General features: G+C 37.9%; 1 protein-coding gene across 23 annotated transcripts in view; it reads left to right on the top strand.

Moving 5' to 3' along the window:
* camk2g1 (calcium/calmodulin-dependent protein kinase (CaM kinase) II gamma 1) overlaps positions 1-16,696 on the top strand; it is an 86,153-nt gene that overhangs the window by 63,391 nt on the left and 6,066 nt on the right. Inside the window, exons 9-19 of one of the 23 annotated variants that reach the window (XM_079852340.1) lie at positions 286-380; positions 3,398-3,520; positions 4,254-4,337; positions 4,449-4,491; positions 5,210-5,272; positions 10,178-10,218; positions 10,678-10,764; positions 12,106-12,150; positions 12,819-12,864; positions 14,221-14,325; positions 16,179-16,322. In XM_079852340.1, coding sequence (XP_079708466.1) covers positions 286-380; positions 3,398-3,520; positions 4,254-4,337; positions 4,449-4,491; positions 5,210-5,272; positions 10,178-10,218; positions 10,678-10,764; positions 12,106-12,150; positions 12,819-12,864; positions 14,221-14,325; positions 16,179-16,322 — 876 coding nt within the window. Of the gene's footprint in view, positions 1-285; positions 381-3,397; positions 3,521-4,253; positions 4,338-4,448; positions 4,492-5,209; positions 5,273-10,177; positions 10,219-10,677; positions 10,765-12,105; positions 12,151-12,818; positions 12,874-14,220; positions 14,326-16,178; positions 16,323-16,696 lie in introns of all 23 variants that reach the window. The other 22 variants (XM_079852329.1, XM_079852346.1, XM_079852345.1 and 19 more) reach the window with 22 other exon arrangements.

Raw genomic sequence — 16,696 nt, 5'->3', positions numbered from 1 at the left:
TGTAGCACAGTCTCTGATCTCTCTCTCTCTATGTGTGCGTGTGTGCTTCAATGAAACTGGAACTACCTGTGCATTACATGGTTTGAACGCTCACCTTCCAGCCAATCAGAATGGAGTATTCTGACAGACCATGGTATAAACGTACTGTAATGTAATCAGTGAAACATCTTTATAACCATGCTGAAAAAACCTTGGAATGTCTGTCAGCCAATCAGAATCACATATTTAACAGTATGAGTTAACTGTTTCTTTCTCTCTTGTTTCTCCTTTCTGTCTTTTTCACAGGTGTAATCTTGTACATTCTACTAGTGGGCTACCCTCCATTTTGGGATGAAGATCAACACAAGTTATACCAGCAGATCAAGGCTGGAGCTTATGATGTAAGTACAGTTGTCATCCAATGCAGCCACACTCTCTCACTGTCCCTGACTGTAGTTCAGTCCAGCCGCTCGAAAAACCCCTTCATCTGATTGGTCTTTGAATGCACCATCAAGTCTTTAAAAAGCGGGCATTCACTAGGAGTGTAAAAACTCTTTTTGCCTTGCACATTTCCTTTGGCCACATTTCAGTCAAATTTACATACATTTTTGAAGCCATGTTTTACTTTTAAATCATATTTCAGGTTGTTTCTAATTAGTCCAGTCTATGTGAATTCATTAAGTCGTTTCATAAATCAGTCTAGTGAAGCTTGTTTAATATTAGACCGCACATCACAAGGCCTCTACATCCTTTCAGAAAATCGCCGGAATTTCCCAGAAGGATACCGTTAACACTGTTTCCTGTCAACATTTGTGAAATCACTTGGAATCAAATTCAAGAGGCAGAGCTGTGCAATAAATATTTAAACCGGTGGCAATAATGGGCCAAGAGGTAGAAATAAGATTTATTAAAGCTCGGAGACACAAATAAAATATAACGCAATCAAGTAATGCTCAAACAATTAATCAATGAGCTGGAATTTAATTTAATTTTATAAATTATTAAAATGTATTTTATTTTTATTTTATGAAATTCAGCCTTTAATGGATTATTAAATTTTTCTATTTATTTTATAATTTTTTTTAATAAATATTAACTTTAAAATATAAAAAAATATATAAAATAATAAAATAAAATTCCAGCTCATTGCTTAATTATTCCAGCATTATTTGATTACGACAGATGTCACAAGGTCTCTGCAACACTTTCTGTGGTCCAACTGCCTGTTTAATTTCTGATTGGGTGCGATTTAGAACTACGGGTGCTGTTATTGATTATGTCAGGCCCTCCCTGACGCATTGCAGAGAGATGGGCTTTGCTTAGAAACAACTGCCTTGTCCCAGAGTGTACGTGCTTGTTTGTTTGCTTGTGTGTGTGTGGTGCGTTTTTAAATTGTCCATCAATTGCATCACCGTCTCACACCCTCAGATGTATTTAGCAGGACATGGAGCGAGTGACTGCCCCAGAGAGATATTCATTCCATTAAAATGTATGTGTCAAATAAAAGGGAGGAGATGATATGATTGTGGCTTGTTGTGAAAAAGGAGTGAATGTGTGTTACACTGTTAGATGGGTTTGGTGGTCACAGTGTCAGGCCAGGTCAGTTCACCTTAGGGGATGGCGATATGACAAATCTTTTTTCACAAAATATATAAAACAATGTAGTTATTTTTGCTGAAAACCCAACCACAAAATGGTTTATATCAAGAACACATTGGTGGATGGAGTTACGTAAAATATTTTGTGCTCATACAGTACGAGTGTAGTTAAGTTTTGCATACTCTCTAATTATGCTTACATTTTAAATTAAAGGCATTCAAATAATCATTATTGATGTTCAGAGTCAAATAGTTTTCATTATATGTACATACATAATATTTTCATTGTACTAATATTTCCCATTGTACATGGGAGAAGGAAATGTTCAGCTGAGCATGGACCCCTGATTTATATAATAAATGTGGTACTGCCTGGTATTGTATAGTATATTCAATGAAGATAAAGATGTATGAAATGGTTTTTCATCCCATTTGATTATTTTCTCTTAGTATTTGGTAATTGATGGACACAGAAACCAAATTTTATGATGAATAATGATGAATAATTAGTGCAAAAATACTATACCGGTCAAAAGTTCTAGATTTGGTGTTCAAAAACATTTCTTTTCAATGTTATTATCAATAATAGTAATATTTTTATGGAAACTGTGATACTTTTTTTTTTTTTAGGATTCTTTGATGAATGGAAAGTTAAAAAGTACAGTATTTATGTGAAATGTAATTTTTTTTGTAACATTATCAGTGTTTTACTGTCACTTTTGACCAATTTAATGCATCCTTGAGGAACAATAGTATTAATTTCTTTAAAAAAAATCTTACCGACTTTTGCAAACTTTTGCATGGTAGTGTATAACAGAAGACAATAAATATTATAAAGATGGTTCTGGCTCTAAATTCTGATTGGATGATTCCTTCTGTTGACTGGTCCCACTCTTTATTGTTTTGCATTTTTCTGTTAGCATGTTATCACGTGTAAAGTAAATAACACCCAGTAACGTTGGTACCATGGCATACATCTTAATCCAAATCTCTACAGGTTGACACATTGCTATTGTCACACAGTATAGTCCGTAAGAATCAAGAATAGGAAACCTTACCGTGAGCTTCTCTGTTTTGTACTTTTGTAACCTTTCGTCATGTGATCACAATCAATGAGGTGTAGTTGTGCCTCATCATCCATTGCAAGCTTCTGTCACTACGCCTTCCGGCCATGCGTTCACATTTGAATGCGCCGTCCGCAGTCCTGAGTGGCCGTCTTTGCTGAAGCAGCGCACAGCAGTGCAAAAACGCCCCACCCATGACATGTTTTAGCGGTGCCCTGAGCCAAAAGCGCAGCTGAATCAGTGTGTTTAAGGGCTTATGAGCACCTGCAGTGTTTCGAAGTACAATCCACATGCTCGTTTTAGCTGATGCAACACAGCTTGATGCGCAAACAAATTATACTTCCTGGAACCTACCCAAGGTTTTCTTGGAACAGACAAAGGATTTGTAACGGATCTCCTGGTACGAAAGAGGAGGTGCGACACACATTCAACACTGATACAGACATAGCTTTTTATTGGCTAATTACAACTGCAATTTTCTCTAGTTACGGGCTGCAATGAAGCCATGAGGTGTGAAATGCGCAAGCAACATGTTTCGAGCACCAGCCGTGCCGAATAGGCCGACTATAGGAGGACTGACTGGCGTGACTCATTGAATCCTGTACGCTGCCTTGTGACAGGTTTAATTTCATTAGGCCTCGATGCAGACTGCTCTGTATGTGTGTCTGTACGTATTGTGGTGTGAAAAGCTCTCTAGGCATTCTCCTGCATTTAGATTGCATATCTAACACTCGCTCGTGATTCTTTCCCCTACAGTTTCCTTCTCCGGAGTGGGATACGGTCACCCCCGAGGCCAAGAACCTCATCAACCAAATGCTGACCATCAACCCAGCTAAGAGAATCACAGCAGAGCAGGCCCTCAAGCACCCATGGGTCTGCGTAAGTTATCTCTCCTGAAGACTTAATTTACCACAAGCCCCGAGCAAGAAAGAAGCATTGAGTTTAATGTGAAATGCTGCCTTTCACATTGTCACTTTCCACATATTTGAGCTCTCAGAATAAGTTGATGTGCTTTAGGTCAGAATAAGGTACTTCACTTATATATAAAAATTGTCATTTGACATTATCTGATTTTTGAGTACGTCATACATTTTTAACAAATGAAATGTGCACATTGCTCTTTTCTTTTCAACTACAGTGAATTGGGATTGGAGATTTCAAATCTTTTAAATGCATAGGTCGAATGATTTGTTCACAAATCTGACATAGTTCTGGTTCTCGAGTGCAACTCAGTCAGGAGATTGAATGAATAACATGAACTTCTCTTTTGGCTGTGTTGCTCACACAAACCTATCGTATGACTTGAGAAAACTTAGATACAACAATAAGTCAATACAATACATTAAGTTGTATGGACTACTTTTATGGTGTTTTTGCATTCTTTTTGAAGCCTGAAAGTTCGCCATTCATTGAATTGGAAAAGGGACAAATATATTGTGAAAATAACCCCTTGTGTGTTCCACGGAAGAACACAATTGATATAGGACCACATGGGGGTGTGTAAATAATAAAACAATGTTCTTTTATGGGTGAACCATTCCTTTAATTGGTTCAAATACCTCTAAACTGCTGATGTGCAATTTTTTTCTTCATCTTTTTTTGCTCGTTTCAGCAACGGTCCACTGTGGCGTCCATGATGCATCGCCAAGAGACTGTGGAGTGCTTGCGCAAGTTCAATGCCCGCAGAAAACTCAAGGTACGGAATGGGTTTGAAGGGTCTTCATCCAGTCTTCATCCCTTGGGTAATTAGTGCTGAAAGTCCTGTTGCCATGGATTAAACACTCTATTTTTCTCTGTCTTTGTTCAGGGAGCCATTCTTACTACTATGCTGGTTTCTAGAAACTTCTCAGGTGAGTTCCCTCATTCTCCTGGGATCAGGTAGGAAAGTGCAAAGTCATGGATGAACTTGGCCCACCTCTTGAACTCTTGCTCCAGTTTTCACTATAAAAAAAGATCTCCAAAGGCTGACTCAGTTTAACGGAAGGAAAATTCCCTTTTGGATTACAGGAGTATAAAGTTAAAAAAAATTCTGCTCCAAGTCTGTATCTCGGTTTCTTTGAGCTGTTAAGGATTTCTCTCTGAGGCTCGAGGATAACAGTAAAGGAATATCTATAACTTTCTTCTTCATTTGTTTAGTTAAGTTAACATTTGCGCAGTTTACTTCCTGAACAGACAATGTTTACTCAGATTTGTGCAGGTATATCTTATGTCTTTCATACAGCAGGTTTGAGAGCTTAAGCTTGATTTTAGAGACAGATATTCTAGACCAGGGTTCCTCAAACTCTGTCCTGAAGGCCCACTGTCCTGCACAGTTTAGCTCCAACCCTGATCAAACACACTTAGCTGTGAGTTTCTAGTGATCCTGAAGACACTGATTAGCTTGCTCAGGTGTGTTTGATCAGTGTTGGAGCTAAACTCTGCAGGACAGCGGCCCTCCAGGACCGAGTCTGAGGAACCCTGTTCCAGAACTTAATTCCTTATAAAAAACAAAACAAAGATAACTTGTTCAGTAGAGGGTTTGAAAAAATTCCATAGCTTCTCCCAACTCAACGCCTCTCTGTCCAATAGTGGGCCGGCAGCATACCAGCCCTGCTGCTCCCACCACAAGCACTGCCGCGCTTGCACAGGAAGGTATGTGAGAGTGCATCTCCTCACCTCGCCACCAGGGGGACCAGCGAGCCCCCTCCACAATTCCTTCAAACCCCCGCCCTCCCTCTGCTCTATCCAATCAGCATGCATCCAATGAGAAACCTGCCTTTCTTGCCATCACTTTTTACCTCTTGCCATCACTGGTTTACCTCAGTCTTCACTCTCATGAACAACGTCTGCTATATAGTCTTGGAGAAGTTTTCACATTTAAAAGGATAGTTTCCATTTCTCACATAAACGTCATTCATTTGAGCAATGTGTTAGAGTTTATGGATTAGCATGTCATTTTTTTCAGCCATGTTTTTACTATGCTTTGCTATTACCTGACCATGTAACTCTGCATTCACCTAGCTAGCTTTTAACCCTACAAGTTGTAAGAAGTATTAGAGCAGGTTCAGTTATCTTCCCACCTCTAATCTGGGTCTAATCAATTAAATAAATCATTAAAATTAAAGAATAATTCCTACTACGCATCTGTCAAATTCAACTTAAAAAAAAAAAAAAATCTATTCAAAATTAAAACCATTTTCTATGATTTAACTATTTGGTTATAGATTGATTATTTTTTTCCTTTTTCTTATTTTAAATCTTTTTCTTTACTGATACATATTTTGAGAATGACTCTTATAGCAACATTTGAAGTATCTTACCCTTTGTTCATCTCTCAAAAAGTCTATTTATCCGTCGCCATAGATTGGCTCTTTTTATATGCGTGAACAAACGATATCTCATTTCACCTTGCAACTATCCCCAGTTTAGTTTACACACAGTGGCTCTAGGCAAACCAATCCAATCAATACCACAGCACTATATTCATGTTAACGATTGCCACCACGAGACCCACCATCAGCTTGCATGCATTATCGTCTGCATGGAGTTCAAAAACGCGAATGCCGCTGCTTCTCCTTTGATTAGACTTTCTCTTTTCCTCTGTCTTTCTCGCTCTGTTCCTCTCGGTTAAATTGCTTCAGCCCTTTTTGGCTCCCTCCTTCCCTGCTGTTCAGCTTTCTGGTGTTTTGTGCTATTGGGTTAAATAGCTTTTAAGTGAAGTCTGCTTTAGCTGAAGATACAGGACCCCGGTCAGGTGTCTGTCCTCAGCTCGCCTCTGTGCTCTCCACCTCATGGAGAATAATGAGGTTTGGATGGGATGGAGGTTTGGGGGTTCTTAGATCTGTGTCCTGTGTCATTAACTAAAGCAGACCTGTGCAGCCTAGCCAATCCACCATTGCCCTACCACTCTCCTTTCAACTCTTCCTCCTCCCCTCGCCAAGAGCGCAGGGGCTTAACTACATGGACGGGCAGGAGTGGGGTTGGCTTGCTGCCAGTCGTCAGACCCGATGTAGCTGGCACACGTGTCCGGTGAGAGCCAGGTGGTCTGCGGGGAAGGAGGCCCGCTGGAGGGCAGATGGACGACACTGTTGACAGTGTCTCTGAGTCAGGAGAAAATGGAGAGAAGGTCTCTGGTTCCAGTTGTGTTGTCTGATCAAATTGAATTGTTACACTCTTACCAAAGTCTGGGACAGCTGTCTGTCAGAACCAGTAAATGTCAGCCAGCTGTCATCTTCAACAAGCTGTGTCTGAGCAGCTGCCGTCATGGTGAGAATACTCTATATGTACAAAATGGGCAAAGGAGAACAGTTAAGAAAAGATCAGATCCTTGCAGATCCCTCAGGATTATGGAAAACTAACAAGAGCTCTTCACTGTCTTGTTGAACCTGTTAATATGTACTGTTTTGGTTGTTTCTGCAGAAATAGGATCTGTTCAGAATAGCATACAACGTACTTCTCTTACTCTTTCCGCAGGATTTTCTGTATCCATAAAATTCTCCAAGGAGCTCTAGAAAGCTACCCATTAGCATTCCCATTAAAGTAGTATGCAATCTGGATGCTGCCAGGAAAATGCACTCTTGGCTCACTGTTTGAAAAGTAAAATTTATAAAATGTGTAAAAATATAATTTTACCTCTATGTACAGCATCCATGGCCTCAATTACCACAGATAATCTCAATTTAAATGGATACACTCCCAAATTTTTTAATACAAACTGAAGGACAATCCAAAGAGTTTAAAGTTGTATTTAACCTGGAATATTCCTTTAATGTTCTTTTGAGCCGTCCACTCAATGCTCTCCATCAGTTCTTGGCTTCAACTAGTACTGTAAGTGTTTATAACTCTTTATATATTCTGTTATTGTTAAAGCCAGTCCTCAAGTTGAATATGTTTGATGTTAACCAATAACCAGTAATGACATCTCATCAATGTTTCTTCATTCTTTTTTTAAGAGCTTTTCATTATATGACCAAGCTAAGACTTTTACTGACCAATAGATTATGAAGATATGGCATGTTAGTATGTCTGCTTTGTCGCCTGTTAAATCTATAATATATCATTTGTTGCTTGCACAGGTCTGATTTAAAGTTGTATTGAATGTGTAATGGCTGTTGTAATTGATTTTATAGCTCAATCTGCTGCTTAAAAGACCTTTTTTCTCTTTTGAAGCCTGAAGCATTATTTAATAGGGGTGTGAATATTTGCTTTAAATTTGATTAAGTTATTTTCATCTGAAATTTGGTCACAATTATTTTGTTATGAATATTAAATAAACAGATGCTTAAAATGTGTCGGGACAATTAAACGTGCAAAAGATGTAGATTGCTGATATGGATTTGGTGGATATTTATAATGGAAAATCGTTTGAAAAATGTACACAATAAATGACTATTAAATGCATTATGCAATTATAAGCAGTTAATTATTTTTTTTTAATCAATGCATTGAAATTTAATTGATTCATATATTCACCCCTGTTATTTAAACTGCATTAGGATGCCACATGAGCCTTTTTTTTGTTGCATAGTATAATTATGTTATCTTTAAATCAAAGAAGGTTACTGCACTTTGTTTGAAAATGAGTTAATTTCTTCCTCCTTATATAATTTATTTCCACTCAGCATTAATCGTGGTATGACTGCAGCGTGGCCGTCCTGGGGTCCCATATCCATCTGATTGTTCCGCAGTATAACTGAAGACTGCTGGCTCAGCTTTCCCAGTCACAGTCTGTGAATCCTATGAGACATAGTTAGATATGTGAGAGACAGTGGAATGGTAATGAGTTGAGGTCTAGCTTTATGACTCCTTCATCAGTGCATTGCATTATGGGACTCATAATCCCGTGCACTGCATGGCTGAACGTATGGTGAATTGCATCCACCACCAACACCTCTCACCTCATAATTAGTGAAGCATGAAAGCAGGACTGCAATGCAAACAATGCCTGCTAACTTCCAGCTTGTCCTCTCTGCTTCTAAATGAGTTTTTGTCTTAACCTTGCCATCTTTTCTTCCGATTTGTTTATTGAAGGTAAGGCGTTTAACAGGAATACCGAATGTGAAACCTGAGTTTTTTTTTTTTCATGATTGAGGTTTTATAGGTCTTACACAAGTCTTTTGATTGTTCTCTGAGGGACTCTGAAGTATATCGGGGGCCATTTCCCCTACACTGGCTCAAGACCTCCCAAACATGCCCTCTGGGAAATAACAGTTGCAGTTAAAGGAAAAATCAATTGCATACATTAGCCATGATTTTCCCTCATTATGTCTGCGGCCGCAAATGAAGAACAAATTCATTCTCTTTATCTGCTTTGAGATTGGTGAAAAATGGAATAAAATGGGTAATTTATTCCAAGTCTGTGCAGTTAGTTAATTTTAAAGGGGTTATATCACACTTTTTTTATCCCCCTCCCTCCCCCTCTTATAATATTAGTAAAAAAATAAATACAAAAAAATTAAAAATTCTCATAATTTTTATGAGCATTTTCCTACCTCTGACCATTAAAATTAAATTTTAAAATTAAAATTAAGCATTTTTTTTGTTGTTCCTTTAAGAAACACTTAAGAAGCACCTACTTATTGATTTTATATGTATTAATAAATAAAGTTTGAGGTCAGTAAAATGTTTAATGTATTTTATGCGCACCAAGGCTGCGTTTATTTGATCAGAAATACAGTAAAACAGTTGTGATGTATTTTATATTTGAATATATTACATGAAATGTTATTTTTTTGTTACTTAATAAATGTTACTTCAGTGATTTGGTGCTCAAAAAACATTTTTTACATTTCTAAATATTTTCAATGTTGAAAACGGTTGTGCTGATTAATATTTGTGTGGAAACCATTAAAAAAAAATCAGGATTCTTTGATGAATAGAAAGTTCAAAAGAACAGCATTTATTTGAAATGGAAATCTTTTGTAAAATGTAAAATTATTTACTGTAAAAAAAAAAAACCTTTTTGCATATTTATGTAAATTTCTAATTCTGACAAATTCGCAAATCAATGAAGTGTGCTGTACAAACTGTTGACTGAAATAATCAGAGAGATCAGATAATTATTTCTAATGTTGAGTTTTAATAAATTAACTTTTTTCTCACTGGTGAAAAGTTTGAGTTTGAAGTTGCAATATGTTTTCATACAGTACAGTAGTACTGTACAGAGAGTACAGTAACTCTCTTAAAGATCAAGGGAAAATTTGATCCCTCAAGATATGACCCCTTTAAAGTTAATTTTACCAAAATGAATTTCTCATTTGCGGTAAGTTATTTATTTATAAGTTACATCCTTTTTACCTTCCTCTCCCAAAGCTTCATATTTCTTTGGCTTAAACTGATATATAAAGATCAATGAAAAATTTCTCCTGTGTTGGAAAATGATTCTAGTCAGCATTACCACCCAAACCCTGTATGCTAATGAATGACGGAATGCAAGCCAGCAGTTTGTTAAATGTTTTATGTGGGATTTATTTGAAATATGTGCAGATGTGAGCATTCTGCTGGTTTCGTCACTCACACTGTATGTAGTAATTTGTTTTTTTTTCCTGTTCCCTACAGCATGCAAAAGTTTACTCAACAAAAAGGCAGATGGAGTCAAGGTAAGTCCACAGATGTTCCTTATATAACTACTTTCTTGTGGAGTTTGATATGTTTTAATCTCTCCAGCAGCCTTTTGAGGTTTCCCTCTCTACCGCTGTTGAACTGGTTTTAATTCAATCACCACAATTTAGTAAAAGTATATTGGTACCCTTAGGCTGTAGTAGTCTTGCGCTCTGAGATTATTTTACAAATTAGTAGTAGTACAACCCATGTGTTGCCTGAGCGGATCTAGTTATCAGACTGTATTATAATGATTTTGACAACAGCTATAAGGTACCATGAAATGTCCATTAGTAATTGTCGCCCTCTGTCTGAATGATGGATAACTCTGTACAGTCATCTTCCTGCCATATGTTATTCATCTGATGTGTGATTTTTAACTGCCATCCGATCCGATCATTTCCCTAGTGAATGTTATCTCTCTGAAAAGAAAGTTGTATATGTCCTCTCTATTTCAGCCCCAGACAAACAACACTAAAAACAGTGTAGTGAGCGCTGTAGTGAACGCCATGAAAGAAAGCAACACGACCTCTTCTACACCGATGGTACCTCATTTACATTCAACACTCTTTGTAACCCATCTACTGATTTGACCGTATCCCATAATACATGTCTGCTAATGTTGTATTTGGTGCATGTCAGACGTTTTCGCATGTACTAAATACATCAGACCTTTAGTTTGCTGTGCAGTAGATGTCTTAGTCATTCCTCCCTTATGAGTTTTTTTTTGGAGTGCTCATGTCCTTTCCAAGCACGCCTGGTACACATAATTGTGGTGTTTTATAAACATATCATAATGATTTGTTCTTGTCTGTAAGCTGCTGGTTTATGTCCTTCTGCACTCCCCTTGTTGGCCTCTGTAGGCGTTTACATCTACACTGCTATTACAACCACAGGCTAAATCTAGTCATCGGACCAGTTCGTCTTTGACATTGCATTTATTATATATACATGGTGCTGAAAAATAACCAGAATTTGAGCCAAGTCACCATACAGAGTAGCATACAGTAAATGTATGGATTCCAGCAAATAACTAGGTCATTTGAGTCAGAGTGCATAAACCAGTCACAGTAAAGATGCAGTGTCCCACACAGAAAGCTGTCAGCTGTTCGGCCATGTTGGAAACTAGGAGTGTCCCCTGGAGATTTAAGAAAAGGAAAGCAGATTGACACTTCAGATGGGCCTTGTTTGCTCGACTGCCCAAATATCTGAGCAAAGAGTATCCTGGGACCTCCAAAACAATCCATTAAGAGCACGAGTTAACCCCCGACCCCTCCCGAGGCCTCCAAATGCCTTCACAGTGCTGATGGACAGCTAGCAACCACTGGGCTATACGAAACATACAAAGACCCCAGAAACGGCAATTGGAGTAATATGCACTATGCAGTATTGTTCAATATTTTAAGGATTCAAATGGGTAAATTTGGGGTAAAAAACTGGAAGTTAATCAGAGGAAACATATAGGGCATATAATCCAGAAATTGCTTGATTCAAGGCAGATTTTTAACTCATTTCTGATTCTCTATCCCTGTGGTTCTGACAGAATGTTAGTGTAATTTGAGGAACTGCATCTTTAGATCTTTGTGACGCATGCCATTTATTATTTAATAAGTGTACACGTGTGGTCTGTTTTTCTGCAGTGAGCTGTGAGTGTTCATCAAACTAATCATGAACCTCAACCTTGTGTTCATTGCCACATAAAAAAAAAAAATGGTCTGTTTAGATCAATACTGTATATGAACTCAAAATCCTTATTTTGTGTCTTAGCCAAGCTCAGCTTTAAAAGTATGCGTGTGTATTCCTGGAGGATGTTGTTTAACCAGATTGTTGTGGATGAGAGTCTTACCTACTTTAATCATGATATGAAATCTTATTAAATTTTATAGGAGCCACAAACTACAGTTGTGCACAACCCTGCCGATGGTCCCAAGGTACAATTTTCAGGAGCTTTTTGAATAGGGGTGGGGAACAATTCACAAATTGCACGATTAATATTCTTAATGAATCTGGGCTAATCAAATGAAAATCTTAGACTTGATTTTAAGAATTTTTTTTAAATAGTTTTATTTATTTTTACTCACAAAAGACACAATAATAATAATAAATTAATGATCATAACATGAATTTGTTCATAACATGATAATTTTATATTATACACATTTTGTAATTGCTCTCTGAATGAAAAAGTTGAATTGTGAGTTTTATTAATATTAATAATAATATTAATATTAATATAACTTTGGCAAAACTATTGGACTCTGTACTGTTGCTAAAAATTTCAGTTATTTTTTAATGGCTGTCTGAATCAAAAACAAGTCAAATCTTGAGATATTTTTTTATATTTTTTTATTTTTATATACATTTATTTACTAGCAAAAGATTTGTGGCCCTGCACTGTTGCTAAAAAATGTAGATGTATCAAGAATCACTCTCTGAATCAAGAACATTGAATTGAATCGTGAGGTGCCTAAAGATTCCCACCCCTAATTCTGAAACTTACTTCAGAGACCATAGCCTAATGCCATTCATGACTTTTCCTTCATGTCTCATGTTTTGTTTGTCTTGTATGTTCTTTGTCTGTCTCTGTTTCTGTCATCAGGGCTCCACAGAGAGCTGTAACACCACTGAGGAAGAGGATATGAAAGGTAGGAAAGGTACACAGATCTTCTCTCCTGTTCTCTGCATGCCTTCAGCACCGCTCCCGGTGCTCGTGTCAGAAGGGTAATCCCTCTCCTCTCCGAACACTTCCGGTACTGCAGTCCCAAAAAAGCCTTTGATTGAACAATATCTCACATCAGGCTGGCTGTGGAGACACCTGAAGCTTTGTGATTTGAAGGAAAGGAGGGGAATTACGATAGAGGGCATTGAGACGGGGTTTGATGGATCGTGCTTTACACATTAACATGCATGATGGCACAACCCTTTTGGTTTACAGCTATATTTTTAGTTTAAAGATACAATGTTAGAAAAGGTCCATAGTGAAGGTGCACCTGACAGATTCAGCAAAGTAAATGAGGGCAAAATCATTGTGGAAAAAAACCCCAACGCATTCAGAAACATTCCTGTCCGGATGGGATTAGATTTCTCTGAACTCCAAGATGGCGATAGTCGTGTGAGGAAAAAGAGACATGTTTAATTCAAACTGAAATAAAATTGCAAAGTACATCTGTGAAACACAAAATTGACCTGACGTCCTCAGAGAAAACTAGTCCCATCTGAATAGGGCTTTAATAAGCATTTCTATGTCAGATCACTCACACAATTTGTCATTGTCACGCAAATTAATTTGCAGCCACATTCAGACGATTTAATCCAATTTTAATATACATATATACATCTGTTTTTAAGCTGTCACTGTCTCAGTAGGTTTCCTTGTAGATTTTGTGTGTGTGTGTCCTGTGTTTTTCACCCCACTTATTTAGATGTTTGTTGATGTGCCGTGTCTTGTAAATTCATTAGCATGTTGTGAACCGTACTGTTTTTCCCGAGGGACTCTCGCCGATACAATTTTCTGTCACGAGAAGGGCCAGGCTCGAATTCATTTCCTCTCCTTATTCACTCCGAGCCTGAACAGACAATAGCAGCTTAAAGAGCCTTATCATTAGCTCCGTCACGTCTGAGGTTAGGTGATGAGGACAGGAAATTGGCGCGGAGCCTGGAGAAACAATCTCTGAGCGCGCTGTTGTCCAAGCACAACAAACACGACTCAGCTTCACCACACCCATAGATACAGACCTGCGTCACACCATCACTCATAACTCGGCTGGAAAATCCAGGATCATCACCTGTAGTCCTGTTCCCATAAACACAGTGCTTCTTTTATCGAGAACAGCTCATCTAAACGCATCCCATTCAGCGTCTTCGTGACCGTTAAGCTATTTAGTCATGATTGCGTGCCAGCGTTGGTGTGGTGTCTGTGTTAGTTTGTTTCGGCTGGTGAAGGACATGAGAGATGTGTGTGTTTTTCCTCCTGGTGTCGTGTGGTTTTGGGGCTGTGCCAGCCGAGAGTGCGCAGGGAGCGAGCAGTGACAGTGCCGTGATGAGTCAGTGCAGTGCCGGGGAAGAGCCGCCCGCTCTGGTGGCTTCACCACAGGGCTCTCCTGCCAGTAAGTCAAGATCCTCTCGTTCCACCTGGGCACCTTCAATCTCCCCCTCAAACCTTCAAGTCAAGACCTTTTTGTCCCCCCCACCCCCCCACACAACTCCAGCCTTTCTGCCCTTCAGCATACTATCATATGGGTCACTTGTTTTCCGTGTAGAACAGTATGTCACAGTTGTTGATCCCCTTTTCTGCTCACAAATGTATTCACCCCCTGATGCATGCTACTCAACTATACTGTTGTAAAGTGACAGAACATGCCCTTTAGTAGCTAGATTGACCCTTTAGATGTTCTACTCCTGATTTTTCCAACATTCTCCTCCCTGATTGTGATAAAAGCATTGCACACGTCGTAAACGTTAATATGCATTTTTGCACATACACACATTTCAATACTACATATTTGTGATTTCATCTGTCAGTTTGATGAAACTCTACTCCATACAGTCTCTAATGTATTGCTGACCTTAGCAAAAACCTGAAATAGGCCTAGTATGTAGAGTATCTAGTGAAATTATGCTTTTATTTTCTTCTATCATTATTCATAGTCCTTTATGAATTCTAATGCTTGTTTTGAATTTGAAATAATTGTATTATATTTCTTCAACTGGGTTTGGTAAATGACCAAAGCCATTTACATAAACTACTTTTCAAAAAGTACGGGGTCAGTAAGACTCCATTCAGCAAGGATCCATTAATAAATTGCAAATCATATTAGAATGATTTCTGAAGGATCATGTGACACAGAAGACTGGAGTAATGGTGCTTTGCCATCACAGGAATAAATCACATTTTAAAATATATTCAAATAAAAAATATCATTTACTGATAAGATTTTTGATCATATATAAATGCACCCTTGATGAGCGTCTTTAAAAACATAATGACTAAAACCATTATAACCACAGCATTTTAAATCTAGTTGGGGGGGGGGAACTAGAGAGCAGGTTGGCGGACATAACACCGATACAGTACTGTATATGCATAATGTAGATTAATGCTAACAAATGGGATGCTGATAAAATTGCTGAAATTAATGTTTATTTTACTATTTTTTTAAATTAACAAAAAAGTTGGAACTGACACATATGAGTTACGGCTTCTGTTAAGTGGCTGATAATGGTATAAGAAACAAAAATTGAGTTGATTCTGTGTCCAAGCCAGAAAACACTGCAGCTGCAACACATCATCCACACCTGCTCTCTCTTCTTTTAACATCTGTCTGCATCTGTCTTCAGCAGTTTCCTCCACCCTCCCTCCTGTTCATTACTTCATAAGTGATCAATTCATTGTCTACATTTTGACTTGCTTTGAACATCATAATTCCATTTTAAACTTTTCCATTCTTTTTTTTTTTATTCATCCCTTTATGTGCATTCTAACACCGTTTATGAAGTACAGCAACATGACTTTATTGCATATACCTTTATTTAAGGCAATAAAGGAATTGTTTACCCAAAAATTTAAATTCTATCATCATTTACTCATTTTCATGTTGTTCCAAACCAATATGAATACAGAAGGAGAAATTTAGCCGAATGTTCATGCAAAAGTGACCAGGGACTAGGATGTTGAATATACTAAGGTTTTGAATATGCTATATAAGTCACATAAACCACTTTTATGATACTTTTTCATAGCTCAACATTATCCATCCCTATGTAATTTCATGGTTTGAAAAAGAGCTGCATAAATATTCTCCTTTTGTATTCTGTGGATGCAAAAAAGGATGATAGAATTTTTATTTTGGGTGATCTAAGATATGTGGTGATGTACTTCATACTCATGTGTTCATGCGTCCTCTCTCTTTCTGCATGCATCATCACCTCACCGTTGCGTGTGCTGCGTTGTGTGTTGCAGCCGTCCCCGTGCATGACGTTAAACGCTTGGCATGGAACAGTTCAGAATATGCCTCATGTCAAGAGTTAGAGCGAACTCATTCTGGCCCCTGTGCCTCAGTCCATGGGGTCGGCGGTATCACAGCGAGTGTGTCCGCAGCTCAGTGTAAGTGTGTGGGGTAGACCAGGACACATACACACACACACACACACACACACACACACACAGGTTATCAACAGGAAATCTAATTCTTCATGCTAATAGAATTAGCTAGTGACATTATATATGATGTCACAGTGGGCAGTTTGTATTGTGTTAGGTTGTGACTGATTTTTAGCGGGTAGATTTTTAGTAGTTTAACGAATAAAGTCTTAATCCAAATGCATATTTACACACTATAAAGGCCTATTTAAGGATTTAAATTGATTACATGCATTTGTACTGTTCCCATCACAGTGTGAGAAAATGTGCACATTTTTATTCTCATTTTTTTTTTCTCTGTGGAAAAATAGATGAGTTCACGGCTTGTCAGAATTATC

This window comes from Squalius cephalus, assembly GCF_949319135.1.
Source record: "Squalius cephalus genome assembly, chromosome: 19".
Lineage (NCBI taxonomy): Eukaryota > Metazoa > Chordata > Actinopteri > Cypriniformes > Leuciscidae > Squalius > Squalius cephalus.
The sequence above is the reverse complement of the archived record's forward strand: the minus strand, read 5'-3'. Positions and strand labels throughout refer to the sequence as shown.